The following is a 19902-nucleotide window of genomic DNA, read 5'->3' as shown; positions in this document are numbered from 1 at the left end:
GTTTTTTTTTGGGCCCAGGAATAATGCATGTTTTCAATGAATTAACTCTTTTTTTAAACCAAGTTTTAAATCTTAAAATTTAAATTTTACTTAAATCATTCAAAAGTTTTTGAAAATATTTTGCTTCTATGAGTTTCCAATATGTTTTCAATATCTTACTTTATTTTTCTATCTTTTTTTTTCAATTTCCTATTATTTTTTGCATTTATAAATAAATTTTCCATTGCAAATGCAGTTTCTAAGAAATATTGGTTTATTCACTTTTGAATTATTTAAAAATAAGTTCTTTATCTTCTTTTATCAATTTCATTTCCTAGATTTTCTCTGTACAATATTTTATTCACTTCGAGCAATTTTTCTTAAAGCAACGGGTTCCGGTTTTTTCCACTTCCTAGTGACGTTGTGGTTTTTGACTAAGTTTCGCTTTCAATAATTCTAAGGAAAATTCAAACAGTATTTATTGATAACTTTGAGCTTTCATCCGCCTGCGAGAGACTATGTTTTCATACAAAAGGATTTAGATGATGAGTATTTTATAAACCGTCTCCTTATTTTTACATGATAGGAAATTATTCTTCAATTGGTTTTTTATATATAACAACAATTTCCCACACGTAGAAAAAAGACTTCATAAAATTAAGCGGATCCCACCTTAAATCAAGCGGATTTCTGCTATTACTGTGCTTATCTCACAGTTGGAAATGAGTATGATAAACTGCAACAAAAGCTAAGATAATTTAAAAAAAAAATTTTTGGTCGGTTTTTCTTAAGATGAACTGAGTTTAAGTGGAATCACCTAATTTTAAGCGGGTATCATCTTTTTTTAAGGTGGTGAAATTTAATGTACTCATCATCTTATTTTAAGGTGCCCTTTTTACTTGCGATGAACTATATATCAAGTTATGCATTCGTACAAAAAAAAAGTTGAGTTCCATGACATTACGATGGTAGACAATGCCAAAAAAGTGGGTCCCGGAAGTCCGTCTGTCTGTCTGTATACGGAGCTACAGCCTAAACGGATGGACCGATTAATGTCAAACTTGGTATGTAGCGTTATTTGGCGACTCTCCAGAGGGATTTTTGGAATTAATTTTTTTGGACCAAAAATAACGGTACTTGTCATATACCGATTTTAGTAAAATTGAAATATCTCGAAAACGGCTCCAACGATTTTGTTTAAAAAATTCAAATAATAGTTTTAAGCTAAGGTCTATCTTCTAATGAAAAAAATTTTTTTTTGAAAATCATTATTAACGGCACCTGCCATAGAACCGTTTTTTCAAATCCGATTATCTCCAAAACTGCTTATTCGATTACAATGAAACTTTTTGTGAAGAAGCATTTATAGAATCTAAATATAAACCAAAAATAAAATTTCTAAAAAAATAATTTTTGGATTGATTAGTGATTTCTACAGAATGGCATACCAATTTTATTTTAAAACTTTTTTTCCAAAAAATTATTTATAAAAAATTTGATTTTTTAAAAAACGGCTCTAACGATTTTGAAAATTTTTTTTCTAAAAATGCATCTTAATATATCAATCAAAACTGCATACTTGTTTTGGAGGGCAATTTAATTTCAGATTTTATTTTATTTTTTTTTTCCAAATTTCTATATAAAAAGTCTTAAAAATTTAAGCAACTTTAACTTTAAGAGCAAGTTCGTGCTACCCAGTCGTGCATTTTATTTTCTTCGTGCAAATAAGCCTGTTTGTGAATGCAAATCTATAAGATTTTCTGACATTTTTGCAGACGGTAGATGAGCAGATTCAACCGAATTATTTAAAAAAAGGATTTTAAATCTATTACTTTGACCGATGACCATATCTGGAGGTAGAACTAGAACCACAGCCTTATCCTGAGTTTGTTCGCCAGAAATTTAAATTGTATGTTTCCTCCGCTGGGAATTTTCATTTTTCATTAAATTAGTTTCTTGTTAATCACCAAAATTTAAGAGGAAAAGAGGCGCCGATAAACTCGCATTTTACCAAAACTTTGAATCAACCTATCGTTTATTACCCAAGACATAGCACGAATACTAAGCATGATGGGAAAAATAATGACAAAAAACTTTGAAAAATCATATCTCGAAAACCTTTTTTTTCAAGTGCTATGCTATAGTGCTTCGATGTTTCCATCACATATGTATAAGCTTTTCTTGTGCATTTGTTCGAAGCTTCTTGTCAAACAGCACATGTTGAGATGCCTTCAAATAACAGAAGTTGTCCGTGTGAAATCAAAAGTTTAAAAATTGAATAATAAATAACACTGGTTAACAAAATTAAACTTTTTTTTTGCCGAAACAAAAATATGCTTTTCTGAAGGTTTTCGGTGTGTTGAACTCGAATCCAAAGTCAAAAAAAAACTCATCAGCTCCCGTTTTTGAAATATTACCGTACTTCGGACCTTATTTATTTATATAAGTAAAATTGTTTGAGCATATTTAGTAACGGTTTTTATAAGAACTACTTTCCACCTTTTTAAATCTGTTTAAATTTTTCCGATATCTTTTTTACTGCCCGAGATATCCTCAGTTGTTTAGTATTTTTATAAATTTAATAACGTCATTATCTCCTTTATGGTATATGAAGCCAAACCTACTTACTTCATTTTAAGATATCTCGGGCAATACAAAAGATATTGAAAAGATTTAAACAGGTATCGAAAGATGGAAAACAGTTCTTATAGAAACCGTAACTAAATATGCTCAAACAATTTTAATTATACAAAAGAATAAGGTCCGAAGAATTAAAAAAAACGTTTTATTGCATTTTCTAACGGTAATATCTCGAAAACGGGAGCTGATTAGTTGTTTCTGACTTCGGATTCGAGTTCAGCACACCGATAACCTTCAGAAAAGTATATTTTTGTTTCGGCAACAAGACCCTTGTAAACCAGTGTAATATAAAACTCCACAAAAAACTGCATAAAAAAATGAGCAATTTGTATGGTTTTCAAGAAATGATTATTCAAAAATTGGTCCCAAAATGAAAAATCCACTTCAACTATATTCTAATTTTGTTCATTACCTGTGAATTAACGTAAATATAATATGTATTGTCTACTTCAATTACTCACAAATTATACAAGAAAAAAGTAGTTTTGGGTAATTTTGCAAAAACGAATAAATTTAATAAAATAGTTCAACCAAGTTCTAGCTTAGATGCTAGTCTTTCATAAAAAAACCTAGTTTTTTGGAAAAAGTGTTGTATGGACCTCATAAACTGTAGACACAAAAATTTTCACAATTTCTCGTTTTTCTCAAAATTTTATCTAGAGGCCTCTAAACTCTTGAATTAGATCCGATTGGAAAACTTGGTTAAAGGTACTTTGTGGATGCTAAGAACAAGACCTCTATTTTTATTCTGTCTGGGTGCTTATGTCATTTCAAGCAAAAATTTCATAAGTTCTTGAAGAGTTTCTCAACTTTTCTGGTTTAAGTGATGGCATATATGAAATAGAGTCGTCATAGCAAATTGCTTTGTCTTTGATCCTTAGAGGTTGGCATTGCCATTAGTCAGTAGTTGCACAGGAATCATTTGTTTTACATGAAATTAGGAAGTATCAGCATTTAAGAATAAACCTGTTATTGAAGATGATATAATCAATAGAAATATAGTAAGATTTTGATGACATCAACATCAGATACTTTTGTAGGGATGGGAAAAACCGGCCGGTTTAAACCGATTTCGGTTTTTTTGCTTCGGTCAACCGGTTTTTTTCGATTTTTTTGTCCTTGCGGTTTAAACCGGTTTTAAAAAAAAAACCGAAAAAAAAACCGGCTGAAAAAAAACGTCCAACAAAAAAAAGATCCGACGAGACAAAAAAGTGAAAACCCTCAAAACATTCATTCCCTCTCTCAACTTACCAAATAATTATAAATTTTCATTCATATTCAGCTTAACAAATTCCTCAAAACTCCTATTAAGAGTGAGTTAAGAACTCTTAGGGCCAATTTATTGAGCCTCCATTAAATTTTGAAATTTGTCGTTTTAGTTAAAAGCTTTGTTAATCTATTGACGTCTTTAAGTTTCCATCATTAAAAATTCTTTTAATTCACTCTACTTTAGTTAAAGTCTTTACTTTTAATGGAAACTTTAAATTTAAAACTCCATTAAAAATATGGCAGGGTTATTTTTTGAAAAATTAAACTGTCAAAAGCTACATTTTTGTCAAATAAAATATAAAATTTGAAGATTTGAAGGATAAACAATATAAAAACACAAAAATGATGACCCGTAACAGAAGGTGTTACAATTAGGATTACTCAGTATCTCAACCCTGAGTAGTTTCACTAGTCGTGAAGATATTCTATGTGCTCTTCTGCGCTCTGTGAAGTGGATAAGAAATGAATTAATTTCTTTGAATTTTGTGTCTATTAAAAATCTCAAATAAAGTGTTGTCCATTTAACCCTCATACCCATAGATTCAAAAATTTCTGGAAAATGCCAAAACCTGAAGCAATTCATTCCTATAACGTACATGTCGTTGAACTAAAAAAACACAAAAACGACTTTTTCTGTAAACAAAAATTACCAATTACCAAACGTTGGTCTTATGAAATTGATTGAACACATTTTCACCATCCCATTTTTCCATATTCATGCATGTTTTATTCATTTTTAATTGTTAACTTACACTGAAACTTTGTTTAATAAAATAATAAATGAAATGAGATTTGACGCTAATGGAGAGTGAATAAATAGAAATCCTGTTTAAAACCTTCGTTTGCTCTAAAAATCCCTCTTAAAAGGTCGAATTTGGTGTTTTAACTAAAACGACTTTTAAATTTAATGCTCAATTAGTTAATGATGCCAAACTTCAAAAAAATCCTTAAAAGAGACTGAATTAAACGAATTTGGTTTTTAATTTTGAAATTCCCTTTTTTAATGGCGATTTAATTTTAATGGAGAGTCAATAAATTGGCCCTTATAACAAAATCAAACTAAAAAAAGCTTTGCTCAGGGATTTTCTTCGAAAAGTTTTTTTTTTGGTTGACAAATTAGGTTTAATTTTGTTTTTTTATAAATCAAGCAAAAAAAAAAACCGAAAAACGGTTTTTCCAAAAACCGGTTTATTGGCCCGGTTTAAAACCGGTCGGTTTAAATGAAAGGAAAAAACCGGAAAAACTGAAAACCGGTTTTTGTACTAACAACCGCCATCCCTACACTTTTGCAGAAGTAGTGAAAGAATTAGGTACATGAGATTCAACAGCATCATTTTCATTTATAAAACTATTCAATTATGTGAGGATGTGAATTGAAAGAACAAACTTTAAATTTATAGGTTTACTAATGATTGTTTTTCTTTAACCCACATAGTTCTTCAGTTACAAAACTTGAAAAAAAAAAAAAAATACGAACTGGACAAAATTTTTCGATTTTTTAACCATATTTATTTAGTTTTAACTAGGTCATTTGGTTAAAATAAAAAGATATCAGATCTGAAATTTAGTTACTAGCTAGCACAAAAAAAAAAAAAAACAGATACATTTAAAATTCAGTTAGGTAATCTTGAATTTAAAAATTTCCAATCCGGCCGTTTTAACACATCCCCCACATTCCCACACACACATTCCAATATTCCGACTTTGTTGTATTCCAATTCCGGTTTCCACAAAAAAAAAAAAAAACTGCAAAAATAAAATATAAGAATTCCATTGTTTGTGAGAGAGCGTTGCGGCGTAATTCTTTGGCAGATTTGCTTAATGGTTTGGTTTTTTTTTTTTATAATACATATATATTTTATTTGTAACCTAAATACAGGATAGAAAATTGTTTACTTTTATAGCTTTCAAAGGATGATCTAAATTGAGTGGGGCGGGGGGGGGGGGGGGGGGTTGGTTTGGTTGGTTGGCTAAAAACTCGAGAGGTGTATGATGAGAAAAATGTTGGAATGGAATGGCAAATGTGATGTGCACACGATGATGTTACTGCTGATGATGATGATGATGATGGGGTGAAAAACGAGAATTGTTCACAATAAAATATCTCTCCCCTCTTGAATATGAGAGTAAAAATAACCTATAGAATCCCTTTGGGCTCACGTGGGGACGACTCCAACGAATCATCAGTTCACATTTTTATATCCATTCCCTACACTCACCAGTATAATGCTTTTCTAAATGGTATCTGATGTCGATTTCATATCACAGTAGCATGCAAAAGGATAAAAAAAAAAAAAAAAATCATAAAAATCCTCTTTTTAACCACACACATACAAATACACACTCATCATCTGGACCAATGTAGATTTGTGTGATTTTCAGTTTTTTTTTTTTTTTTTAATTTTTTTTCCAACCCATATGTCACCAATGTGGTCCTTTTTTTGGCTATGGAGTGGAGAAGGTTTTGTATGTTGTTACTTTCTGTCCCAGATTTTGATTGCTTTTTTATTTGTGTCAAACAAAAGTGCTTACATTTAACAATGCGATTTATGCCGGAATGAAGTTGAATTAGTGCAAATTCAGATTTATGCTCAATTGCTTATCTAGAACCTATAGATATTGCGCATACCTACACATTATTTCGATTTGTATATAAAAAAGGATAAGTGTGTACTTTTTTTTCTTCCTTTTTTTGTATAAAACATAAAAAGGTATGTAGATTGTTTATATCACCATAATATTGTATAGGGAATAGGAAAAAGTGTGGATTATAAATTTTTTTTGTTGTTTATCTTATTTTTATGTTTAATTTTGTGCGAATTTAAGTGCTTTTGAATGAAATTTACGAGTGAGAGAGTCAGTCAGAAATGTAATTGATGGCTGTTTCAAAGGATTTTTAACTGTTTTAACTAGATTTTCTGCTTTTAACTCTGTTTGTTATTGGGTTTATATTGTTTATTTTTGTTTTGAAAACTGAAGTGGTAAGTACTCAACAAATGCATTTTTTGCTGTTGGATTTATTGATAGATGAAATTTTTGTTGGTAGCGGATTCATTTTGTTACCATTAAAGTATTCCTATTGCTATCGTGATGTTGCATAATAATAAAGGTATATACCTTATTTGATATAGGTAGGTACTCAGCAATATGAACAAAAATTGTACTTATGTTTTTTGAGCTGTTTTTTAACATTATTGGGAATCCAAAAATAAGGTTTAACGTTATTTTCAAACTCTTCAATGTATTAGAGGAAAATTTCTCAAAATATTGAATTTGCTGTGTAAAATTTTGTACTTACTAATTGGTTGATTGTAATATTGCTAACGAAATTCGATTCGAATGTAAAAATATTTAACTCTATATTAATTTTAATTGTTGTATTAAAAATAATTAAAAATAAAATGAAAGGAAGTAAGTTTTAAGAATATTTGATTATAAAAATTGGTAAAGAAATTTCTCAAAATTTAGTGAAAACACATCAAAGACTGATTTTATAGAATAAACGTTTGATAGAAAGGTAAGATTACGTAAAGCTTCTAACTTTAGGTACCTGCTGAGTTTCAAGAAATTGGTAATTGGTTTTACTTATTCAGAATATGAAAGAAGACTTTAAGAAATTTACGAATAAAATCTCAACTTATCTCACATCAGTTTTTTTTTGTTTGCATATCACAAAAATGTACACCTTTTTGAATCTTTCAGAAACGAAAAAAAAAAAAATAAAATGCACGACTGGGTTGCACGAACTTGCTCTTAGAGTTTAAGTTGCTTAAATTTTTCAGACTTATTATATAGAACCTACTACATATATGAGAAAAAAAAAATAGTATTCATTTTTTAAAAAAATAAAATAAAATCTGAAATCAAATTGCCCTCCTAAACAAGGATGCAGTTTTGATTGATATATGAAGATGCATTTTGAGAAAAAAAATTTTAAAATCGTTAGAGCCGTTTTTTAAAAAACTAATTTTTTATAAATAATTTTTTTGGAAAAAAGTTTCAAAATAAAACTGGTATACCATTTTGTAGAAATCACTAATCAACATTTAAAAACAAAATTTAAAAAAAAATTCAATTTCCCGTTTTCGAAAATTTGATTTTTCAACAAAAAATTTTCAACTTTTTATTAAAAATCCAAAAATGTTTGGTTTATATTTAAATTATATAAATGCTTCTTCACAAAAAGTTTCATTGAAATCGAATAAGAAGTTTCGGAGATAAATCGGATTTGAAAAAAAAAAAAACGTTTCTATGGCAGGTACCGTGAATAATGATTTTCAAAAAAAAAAAATTTTCATTGGATGATAGACCTCCCAAATAACATTTTGTGGTTAGAAAGCGGAAAATAAACCGGATATTTACTCTGGTTATTTAACGGATAAGTTACTAAACTCGTTAAATAAACGTATTTAAGACGTTCCAGAAACGTCTCCACAACCGAAAATGGTCAGTTATTTTTTAACTTCGTCTAAATCGGGTTTTTAAAAAACCCACTTTTTTCTACAAATACTGGGTTTTTAAAAACCTAATTTTCACGGTTATTAAATAACTGTTTATTTTTAGTCAAAGAAAAACTTGAAATAAACCATTTACGGCTATTTTATAACCGTTTACAAACCGTTATTATACAGTTTAAAAAAAACCTGTACTGAGTTGTTTGACGGTTTTTTTTATAACCGTTTTACTACGGTTATTATAAAACCTGTAATTAACGTTATTACAGGTTTTTTTGAAACCTGTAATATAACAAGTTCTTTTAAAACCTGTATTAAACGTTAATTTACGGTTTTTTTTATAACCTCTTACCTATAGGTTTTTATAAAACCTCTAATAAACGTTATTTGACGGTTTTTTTATAACCGTTTTCTTCCCGTTTTTTTTAAAACCTGTAATAAACGTTGTACAGGTTTTTATAAAACCTATAACAAACGTTATTTGACGGTTTTTTTTATAACCGCTTACCTATAGGTTTCTATAAAACCTGTAATAAACGTTATTTAACGGTTTTTTTTATAACCGTTTTCTTCCAGTTTTTTTAAAACCTGTAATAAACGTTGTACAGGTTTTTATAAAACCTATAACAAACGTTATTTGACGGTTTTTTTTATAACCGCTTACCTATAGGTTTCTATAAAACCTGTAAATAACTTCGTACAGGTTCTTATAAAACCTGTAATAAACGTTACTTCACAGCTTTTTTATAACCGGTTATTTACAGATTTTAAAAAACCTATAAAATGTTTGCTTACCAACATGCTGCAAACCATAAGATTCTTCCCAGCTGAAAATTTAATATTTGAAATAAGAACGCTGAAATTTAAGTTTAGTGAAACATTATTTAATGAAGTAAAACTAAAACTAAAACTTAAAGTAAAAGTAAAACTAAAACTAAAAATAAAAAATAGCTTAACTTAATTATGTTGTGGATTGCCCGTCAGAGGCAGAGGAGCTGGTGTTGGAACTGTAATGAGAAAAATGTTAACTTAAATGTTGATTATAATTTTATTTTTTAACTTACGTGGACGGTTTTCCCATTCGAAATGGGGCTTGCTTCAAAAAGCCTTTAAAAAATGAAGCACCCTCAGCTTCACTATAAGTGGGGTACCTTGATCGGACCGCTTCCAATATAGTTTTATACAGGAATTTGTATTGGCTGAAACTTTTTTTGGCATTAGTCCCCAGCCAAGAATGTTCTGCCAGTAGTGGATCCGTAAAAATGCACTTGCAAATAGTGCGGATCGTTTTCATTCCGTTGGCCCCCCCATAGGAGCTCAACTTACGGACCTGAAAGAAAACAAAAATATGTTTTAAGATGTCGTTTTTTAAACTTTTTCGTAATATAAAATGCATTTATTTTCAAATATTTTTGGCCGCATTTATTATGATTTGAAATTATAAAAGAAAATGTCAATATGTATTACGGTTTATGAAAAAAATTAAAAAGAATTTCATTTTCGAAGAACTTTTTTTAATAAAAGTTTTGAAAAAAAATGTATCTTATTTTTTTTCAAAGTTCAACATCTAAACATAAAATTATTTTTTATTTATTTAATAACCCTTACTGTTGAAAGTTAAATAGCAAAAATTTAAAGTTCTTATTTACCAAAGTCTTTTAGAAAATTAATTATTTGGATGCAAAAATTCAGTTTTTATCAAAAAAAAAAACCAATTGAAATTGAAGTTATTTTTAATTGTTTTTTCAAAAGTGTGATATATATTACCTTTTCTGCTTCGGAATTCAACTGATAATATTTATTAGAAAAAGTTTGGAAAAAAGTCATTTTTAATTTTTTTAATAAATTTTTTTTTTAATTCTGAGTTTGAGGACCATTTTTTCAAAAACTCTTAATTAAATTTAGTGAATTTAAATTTAAGATAAGCTTCTGGCTTTGTAAAAATGTATTTTAAAATATTGTAGGTGTTGCCGTTGTTTTATAAATATTTTTTTTGTGTTTGAAGTCGGATTGTGAGAAAATTGCATATTTCGTATATTTTGGTACTTACCAATTTTTTTTTGAATGCTGCATTTTGATGGAGTTTTTCCTCGATTTCCTCAATTTGTTGGACAGAGGTAAGTGGGAAAATTTCATCCAGTTGCAGTTCCTCATCCACTTCCTCTGCATTCTCTTTTGCAATTTTGGACGCCAACAAATTGACCGAAACTTCGGACTTCGCCATGAATGCCTCCAGCATTCCTTGCATGGCCTGCACCTTCACCTCAGTGGAACGCTGTCTTTCCAAAATTTCGTCTATTTTGGACGACAGTTCCTTGAATTGGGTACTGGTGCTGGGGCCTATAAACAATTAAAAATAAGAGTTATAGTAATATACAAAAAAAAGTAATACGGTTAGTGAAAGAACTAATATGCTATCTCAGCTGTTACTAAGAGGGACTGGGGTTTATCCTATTCAAATAACATTGGATAAACCCCAGTCTAAGATAAGCTGGAGTTTAAAAACGACTTTGAAAATTGTACTAGTGCTAAAATACATTTTTTACCTTCAAACGTGTATAAGTCGGAAATGACATTAGTGATGGTAACATCTTCATTTGGGGGGGTGAACGAGGAAACGTCTTGAAAATGAGAAGTAAGTATGACAAAATTAGTAACTTTGTTCCCATGTTTATACATTTTAAACTTACCAGAATTAGGAATCAAAGTTGACATCAATTTGTTCATATCTGTCATGTATTCCGAAGAATTGGTGTCGATGGTCACTTCTTCCGTATTTTCTTCAGAAGAAGACAAATACTCGGCATCCTTTTCCTTCTGAACTGCTTCCTCCCAGGAACCTTAAAAGGAAATACATGTTTTGTCGTAAATATAAGTGGCATGAAAGGGATACAAGAAAATATTTGTTCAAAAGGTGAAGCGGCTTAAGACCGGCCGAACAGCTCAGATTTTGACGATTTTTTTTCAAACGTAGGCAATTAAAAATGCTTTAAAGTCTATAGATTAAAAATTGCCGATGTTACCGTATTGTTTTTTAAAATTACAATTAAATTTTTTTTGAACACAACCATTTTTTTTCTTAAATTTCATAAAACAAATGATAGCAAAAGATTCTCTAGGTTATTTAAGGAAAAAAAATATAAGGGAGTAAGGGACAATCTTCCATCGTTTAAGAGATAAATGCAATTTTCTCATAATCTGACTTTAAACACAAAAAAAATATTTTGAAAACAACGGCAACACCTACAATATTTTAAAATACATTTTTAAAAAGCCAGAAGCTCATTCTTATCTCCTAAATTTAAATCCACTAAATTTAATCAAGAGTTTTTGAAAAAAATTTCAATTTCAATGGGTTTTTTTTATAAAAACTGAATTTTTGCTTTGAAATAATTAATTTTCTCAAAGACTTTGGTAAATAAGAACTTTAAATTTTTGCTATTTAACTTTCAACAATAAGGGCTATTGACTGAAGAAAAAATGACTTTATATTTAGATGTTGAACTTTAAAAAACAAATAAGTAAAATTTTTTTTCAAAACTTCTATTAAAAAAAGTTCTTCGAAAATGAAATACTTTTTAATTTTTTTCATAAACCGTAATACATATTGACATTTTCTTTTATAATTTCAAATCGTAATAAATGTGGTCAGAAAAATTTGAAAATAAATGCATTTTATATTACGAAAAAGTTTAAAAAACGACATCTTAAAATTTCTTCAATAATTTTTTTTTTTCAAAAATCTGAGTTCAGATACCATTCTTTCAAAAGCTCTTAATTCAATTAACTTAATTTTAATTTTACAAATATGACTAAGTTTCTAGCTTTTTAAAAATGTATATTTAAATGTTGTAGGTGGCGCCTTTTCGTTCACGCGCGCTCTCGTGAACGAAGCGAAAAAGGGTTGCTGTGAGTTTTGTTATTGCACCCGCTCGCAAAAACACCTGCTGGTCGAAAATTTTTTTTTAAGGCGCCATTGTTCTTCGCGAAAAAAAGGTCGCTGTTTTATTGTTTTATCGCTGTACACTTATTGATCTTGTATCGAACACACAAGAACAACAAGTCGACCGTCGGTCGCGGGTGGCGCTTTGTTCAAGCGCGCTGTCTTGGACGACGTAAAAAAAAGGTCGCGGTTTTATTGTTTTATTGTTGTACAGTACACTTATTGATTTTGTCAACGAAGTGAAGTGAAAAAAGGTCGATGTTTTATTGTTTTATTGCTCTTGTATCGATCACACAAGATCAACATGTCGATTGTAGTCGTGGGCGCCGCGCCGTGACGCCTTTTCGTTCACGCACGCTGTCGTGAACGAAGAGAAAAAGGGTTGCTGTGAGTTTTGCTATTGCACCCGCTCGCAAAAACACCTGCTAGTCGTGTTTTAAGGCGCCATTGTTCTTCGCGAAATTTGCGATATTGTTTTGCAAATTGGCTGATGCTGAATTGCACTCGATGACAATGTAATGTGTTTATATAAGAAAGACCGGTCTAAAAAACTTTAATTTCTGTAATAAATCTCATTGTGTAGAATATTATGAAGCGTTATTCAAATATAAAAATATTGAAAGGCCATAACCGCGATTACTTTAAGTATATGAAAGGGGACCTAAAGTGTATCAAAATTAACGTAACTAAGCTGTCAAAAATAGGCCCCCAGGATAAACTGCTTTAAGTTTAGATACGAATAAAATTTTACTTGGAGAAAAGTGGTCTAAGTGAACTTAATAAAAATAAAATAAAAAAGATGTAGTTAAACTTGTATCTTACCGATGTCATCAAATATTAATTTGCATGCTATGCTTTGCCAATCATCCGATGCTGTGATGCAATTTTTCCGACCGCAAATGGAATCTTTCTTGGACTTTGGCCATAATAGCTTCGTTCCATCGATGACCCAATTTTTGGGAACTGCCGTCACGAACTTCCCTTCATCTTCGAGCGTCTCCACAACACAATACATTTTGATTAACAATGTACTAATGGAAAAAAAACAGATTCAGTGTTTGGTAAAGTTATTTTGAAAAATTTAGAGGAAATATTTTCTATGTTATAAAAATTAGGCAAATTTTCTTCTTCATTTGATTTATAAACGCTTAAAAATTTAGAATAGAACGGTTTTTCGTAAAAATTTTGTTTTTGTTTTAAGCTTGAACCATAGATAACTGGGATGCCATGTCGATATGTTGCAAACTCCATTCTAACAATTTCTTCTGAGTTTGTTAAGAAGTAACTATCTGCAAGTGACGACTTCAAAACAAAATGTTGAAGCTGAATTGCTCTATAGATTCCAACACAGTGTTTAATTTTGCATATTTTATTCCTATCTTTCATATAAAGCATAGGAGTTTTGTTTTCATCTACATCAATTAGATCTACATTCTCAAAATCTTCGATAATCATATTTGCAATTTGTTCCAGGGGTCTGTTTCCAGATCTTATTCGACGTTTTAAATATTGTAAACGATTTTCATATTTGAAAGCACTTATATTATCTAAAGGTCCATGGTATTTAACATCATCTACGACATGATATAAATTGTGAACGTTATAACTTATGTTTTCAGCTCCATAGATACTAGAAAAGTTATATATGAATGATTTGAACAGACTCTGTGCGACATCAACAAAAACTTGTTTATTTTTACTCAAACATATTGAAACAGCACAGTGTAGTTCCATAAAATTGGCATATACTTCTTCATGAGTTTCATTTTGCAAAACAACCGGACCTAAGTACAACAAAAACATACGAAATTCAGTGGCCTTCCAAAAGCTTATCACATCAAGTCCACGAGGTGTTCTATTGAAGTCGCATGGAACATATTTTCGTAGTGATACTAAGGTCTTAGAGATTCTCTCAATGTTTTTTGCCGAGAATTTTGTTTTAAGGGTTCTATTCTTAATCCATGTAACCAACAATTTTTTCATGACACCTAAGCACAACAAGTGCATGTAATCTAGAGGAAAATTCATAATAATATCTATTGGAAGTTTTTCTAATGGAGATGGTTGCGTATGATGATCTTCGTGTATCCCAGCCCGGAAAGAATCATTCGTGCGAAGTGATTTTGATAGGTTTGGAAAACACATTTGGTGAGATTTGTAATTATAATCCCCTTCTACATTACATCTTTCACAAGCAAAATAACCATTATGCCCTTTGATTCCTTTTAAATAAGAACGAGCGGGGGCGTCACAGATGAAATTCCTGATTTTAAAACTTATTTTTTTGGAACCAATGTTCAAATCATCAATGTTAACAGCCTCCTCAAGAAATAATCGCAGAAATTCATTAACACTTGAAGGTTTTGCCATTCCGTAGTAAACACCTATTACTAGCGGCGGCACACGAAAACCATCTGGTGAACACAAAATAGGCCAAAATTGGCCCTTTGAACTTTTGCTAACAGGAATCCCATCAATATTAAAGTCCAAGAATATTACTGTTTGACATGTCTGAACACTTTCAAAAACCTTAGTAAGAGCGCGAACCAAACCGAAATGCCAGTATCTACCAGGTGGAACTTCGATAAAAATTTTCTCAAGGGAAACGCGAGTTTGTAATAATGTTCGAGGGTCTAATGGCAAATAAGGATGAGAATTATGCAAAATGTTAAGCAAATCACGCAAGCAAATATTCGATATGTTATGCTGAATAGCCCATAATACTAAGTTTTTTTTTAAATTTTCTGGAATAGCTTCAAAATTAGTTGAGACAGCGACACAATTGTTTCCAGAATTTTCACTGTCACTTTCATGTTCAGAAATAATATTCGATAGGTGTTGCAACTCTTCAAATTTCGTGTTAGAAAAACCTTGTTCACAATTAGCACTTATTTCATTTTCCGAAAGGTGTTGCTGCACTTCAAATAACCTCTTGCTAAGAAAAACTTGTTCAAGATTTTTAATTCTTTCTTTTTCACGCATTTCTAATATTATTTTTTTAACTTTTCTTTTAAAAGTAGTTCTACTACAAATTTTATTTTTAATGATAGAATACATTTTTATTATAGTGATTTTATCAACAGTCAAGCTTGGAATAATAACGCGGAATGAGAAAGACAAATGAAAAGACGCGCTAAGTTATCTGTATGCCTACTCTCAAGTTATTTTTCAAACTCAGAAGATATTTTTCAAACTCAGAAGTTATTTTTTATACTCTGAAGTTATTTATTAAACAATATTTAATATTTAACCCTTCGCTCCCGGAAAAAAATACAAATATCTTGAAAAAAAGTTTTGATATTTTCTAACAACACACTAAAATGAAAAAAATAATGATTGTACTAGTAATAACATTGTATAAGGAATGTTTTGAGCTGAGAGTACAAAAGGAAAAGTCCATTTTGTAGTAAAAAAAACTAACAAAGTAATTAATAGGTGGTATCATGCTGAAACCACTAGGAAGCAAAGGGTTAAAATAAATTATAAACAAATAACAATATTTAAAATAAATTATAAACAAATAACTTACCTCTTAATAATTTTTCACAGACAGATATTTTTTTTTATTTAATTTATATTTTTTCACAAAAACTTTCTCGCACAATAACTTGCTACCACCAGCCACAAAAGAATACTGAGAGATCTGAGAAAAATGAGAGACAAAAATATGATGGGCGACGCGCGACGCTCGAGTATGGTGAATGTGTATGTGTGGAGAGTTGTTGGTTAGTTGAAATTGGGTTGGAACTTAGTTGAAAAATTGCCAGGGTTGTTAAAAGGTAAATAACGAGTTGATTAAAAACTTATACGTACTTATAGTAGTTATTTAAAATCTTACTTTAAGCTTAGGATTTATAATGGATTAATTTTAAACCAATAAACAACTTTCATTGTAAAAAGTCAGTAATTTAAAATCTCGTTTCAAACTTAAGGTCAAATTTGGTTAATTTCTAGTCTATAAATAGCTTTTTGCGTAAAAAAGGAGTTATTTAAATACTTACTTGAAACTTGTAATGAAAATTTGGTTATTTTTTAGCCCATAAAAGACAAAAATAAAGAAGTTAATTAGAAACTCACCTTGAACTTAAGATTTATAATGGGTTAATTTTAAACCAATAAACAACTTTAATGGTAAAAAGTCAGTAATTTAAAATCTCGTTTCAAACTTAAGGTCAAATTTGGTTAATTTCTAGTCTATAAATAGCTTTTTGTGTAAAAAAGGAGTTATTTAAATACTTACTTGAAACTTGTAATGAAAATTTGGTTATTTTTTAGCCCATAAAAGACAAAAATAAAGAAGTTAATTAGAAACTCACCTTAAACTTAGGTTCTATAATGGGTTAATTTTAAACCAATAAACAACTTCCATCTTAAAGTGAGTAATTTAAAAACTCGTTTCAAACTATAGATAAAATTTGGTTAATTTATAACCTATAAATAACTTTTTGGGTAAAAAAAGAGTTATTAAAATACTTACTTAAAACTTTGGGATCAGATTTGGTTAAATTCTAACTTAAAAAAAAACTTTTTGTGCGAAAAAAAAAGTTATTAAAATACTTACTTCAAACTTGGAGCCAAAATTTGGTTATTTTTTAACCCTTAAAACACAAAACTAGAAGTTATTTAAAAACTTATTTATGACTTTGTGTCAAAAACGAGTTATTTAAATACTTTTCCGAAACTTTTGAAGAAATTTGGTTATTTTAAAACCAACTTCAAACTGAGGTTATAATTTAACCAAAAAAATTGGGTTGAAAAAATAACAAGAATGTAACCTGGGTTTAATAAAAGTAAATAAATAGCCAAAATATTTCCTTAGTTTAAAAATGGAATTTTTTAAACTAATTTATGACTAAAAAGTTTATTTTACGTATAATTTTAACCCAAAACAAACCTTCGAAAATACTGGGTTTTTTTTCTAACCTAAAATTAACCACAGACTTTTAACAACCCGTTTATAGCCGCTTTTTGACCGCGGTTATTTGCAGTTATTTTATAACTTTGGTTATTTTGTAACCGAGGTTTGAAATTGTTACTTGGGCTTGTTTTAAAACTTACATTTGAATTTTTTAAACAAAATCATTGGAGCAATTTTTGAGCAATTTCAAATTTACTAAAATCGGTACATGACAAGAATACCGTAATTTTTTGTCCAAAAAAATTAATATTCCAAAAACCCCTCTGGAGAGTCGCCATATAACGCTACATATCAAGTCAGACATTAATCGGTATTCCGTTTAGGCTGTAGCTCCTTATACAGACAGACAGACGGACTTCCGTAACCCACTTTTTTGGCATTCTCTACCATCGTAATGTCATGCAAAAATGTTATCTCAACTATTTTTTTTGTACGAATGCATAACTTGATATATTGAACCTATATCCCAAGTAAAAATTGGGTCACAGTTGGAAGTATTCCGATAGATAACTAACAACAAAAAATTTCCATATAAACTTCTTGAAAGTATAGATGCCACATGTGGGGCTTACACTTTGTAAGGAATATCCTTCGAGAATCCTGATATTAATTCAGGAGTGTTATGATTTATCAGCCATTTTCTTATTTTTTTTCCAAAAAAAAAAAAAAAATACCTATTTGCTTGATAAATTCACAATCATGTCGGATTGAAAAACTTCATTACATAGTTTTTTTTTTTTTGAGAAAGAAAAAAGAACACCTGGGTTTATTTCTTGGGATACTATAGAAAGGTTTCCCCCCCCCCCCCCAAAAAAAAAGGGGGAGGGGAAAGATTTCTCTTTTTCTGTATGAAATTTCAGAAGAAAAATCTCTCCTGTGAGTCCTTTTGTTTGTCATATTTTCTTTTTTTTTTTTTTGATCCTATATTCGGATTACAAGAATTTTTGTTGCAGTTGATCCTTTTTTGACACATTGAATGAACGGTTTTTGTTGATGTCAAAAACATTGCCACCAAACTTACTACATTCACATTGCTTTGGACCATATCATGACTTTCACATTTTTTTTTCAATTTTTTTTTCTTTTCGTGTTTTTTTTTTCTGTGGGAAAAAACGAACTAAAACCAGATAGATCCACTTTGAGTCCTGGTTTTCTTTCGTTTCGTCTAACAACTATACAAAAATATCTGCATGTGTGTGTTTGTATGGGTTTTTGTTGTCTCTTATATTTCACAAACAACAAAAGCTTTTTCTATTTTTTTTTTTTAACATTTTTGTGTCCTACGGTGATATCTATTCATTTCAAACCCATATCTATGGTTCTGGTATGGTTTTGGTTATATCATGTGAACCTCCTTTATTCACACATTTTTTGAAGAACTTTCTCATATCATTCTCGTATACCTACTCTCTGTCTCTGGCGATGGTGAAAGGTATACGAAAACGAGACTTGACAGTGGTGAAAGTTTTTTTTTTTTTTTTTTTTGAAGGTCATGTAGCATATTATTTACACATTCTGTTTTTGTTGTTTTTTTTTTTTTTATTTTTTTCTATGTGTTTTTAAGAATTGTGTGTGTTTTTGAAAAGGGATATATAAAATACTGCAGATGAAAAGTGGTATTATTGAATTTTCTTGTTATAGTTTTGCAGCATTGCGATTTCCATCAATGAAGTTTTTCATAAGGTAAATAGTACCAAAAACCCTAGAAATAAAGACGAAAAAAAAAATTAAATTAAACAAATTGATAAGTCGAGGATTTTGGGGTGAATTTTTGGCAGAATTCTAAAGAATTGTGTAAATTGACAAAACATATTTCAGTAGTTGAAATTCAAAAAAAAAAAAAAAACTAAACTTCAAAAGTTTCAGGAAGTTGGTAATTTTTTCAGAACTAGCAAAAACTTACATTGAAACGACAGTGAAGAGCAATTTTTTACGGGAATAATTGTGGGGTGTACCTAAACTTTTTTTTATAAAATATAGTAAACATAATAAATTTAAAAACAAAAAACTATTTTTCCTTATTTTTTTAGTTTTTAATCAACAAATTGTATTTACTTTACTTTGAAAACTAATTTATATATTTTTTCTTTCTTTGCAGGTAAGACATTTTATTAATCTTATCAATCTTTGACGTAAACAAAAAACAAACAAAAAAATCACGTAAATATTTTTGAAAATTTCTACTAAAATACAATTTTATTATAAACTAGAAGACTTTTGTCAATTTTTTCAATTTCAGACTTCTGACAAAATATTATTGCATTTTCAAAAAAAAAAAATAAATATTTATTTTGAACAATAAATTTTTCTATTTAGGGTGAATGAATTTTGTTTTGTAGGTTTTTGAAATGATTAATTCAATTTTGTTTAAGCAACTTTCTATGATTTCCACAATTCAATTGAAACCATTTAAGACTTCTTTTATAAGCATTTCGTATGTTGTTAAGTTAAAAATTTCTTATAGAATAAAAATAAAAATTAATTACAAAATTATTTATATTTAAATTTACGATTTACAGCATTTTGGAATGAAGAATTTTGAATGTACTGAAAATAACAGTAGAAGTTCAGACTAAGAAGTAGTGAAATAAGTAAAGAATTCTTGTTTCATTAACACAATTTCGATCACTCAGAATTTTGGAAAACATATTGAAAATTAAATAGAACGTTTTATTATTTCAATTTAAATTTTTTGAAGT

At 29.3% G+C, this 19902-nt stretch overlaps 2 protein-coding genes across 6 annotated transcripts in view; one reads left to right on the top strand and one right to left on the bottom strand.

Annotated features, from left to right (window-relative positions):
• The window catches only part of LOC129906291 (zwei Ig domain protein zig-8), a 415386-nt gene that overhangs the window by 135230 nt on the left and 260254 nt on the right, over positions 1-19902 (top strand). The window lies entirely within an intron of this gene.
• LOC129906289 (uncharacterized) lies at positions 8207-13300 on the bottom strand. 3 transcript variants are annotated; one of them, XM_055981984.1, is made up of 6 exons: positions 13108-13300; positions 11033-11182; positions 10889-10963; positions 10393-10682; positions 9407-9672; positions 8207-9349 (listed from the first exon to the last, which is right to left on the bottom strand). In XM_055981984.1, exons 1-6 carry the CDS (start codon positions 13298-13300, stop codon positions 9304-9306), a joined length of 1020 nt encoding a protein of 339 aa, XP_055837959.1. In that variant the 3' UTR covers positions 8207-9303. The 3 variants fall into 3 exon arrangements, with proteins under 3 accessions (XP_055837959.1, XP_055837957.1, XP_055837958.1); XM_055981982.1 differs by having other exon boundaries at positions 10889-11182; XM_055981983.1 differs by lacking the exon at positions 8207-9349 and having other exon boundaries at positions 9382-9672; positions 10889-11182.

Source organism: Episyrphus balteatus, chromosome 1, assembly GCF_945859705.1.
Source record: "Episyrphus balteatus chromosome 1, idEpiBalt1.1, whole genome shotgun sequence".
NCBI classification, from domain to species: domain Eukaryota; kingdom Metazoa; phylum Arthropoda; class Insecta; order Diptera; family Syrphidae; genus Episyrphus; species Episyrphus balteatus.
The sequence above is the reverse complement of the archived record's forward strand: the minus strand, read 5'-3'. Positions and strand labels throughout refer to the sequence as shown.

Bases quoted from the DNA above. Each gene is read 5' to 3' on its own strand.
- LOC129906289 (XM_055981982.1), bottom strand. From the start codon at position 13,300: ATGTATTGTGTTGTGGAGACGCTCGAAGATGAAGGGAAGTTCGTGACG. The intron at 11,183-13,107 runs GTAAGATACAAG...TTTCCTTTTAAG, and splicing joins ATTAATATTTGATGACATCG to GTTCCTGGGAGGAAGCAGTT. The intron at 10,683-10,888 runs GTAAAAAATGTA...AATTGTTTATAG, and splicing joins CGACTTATACACGTTTGAAG to GCCCCAGCACCAGTACCCAA.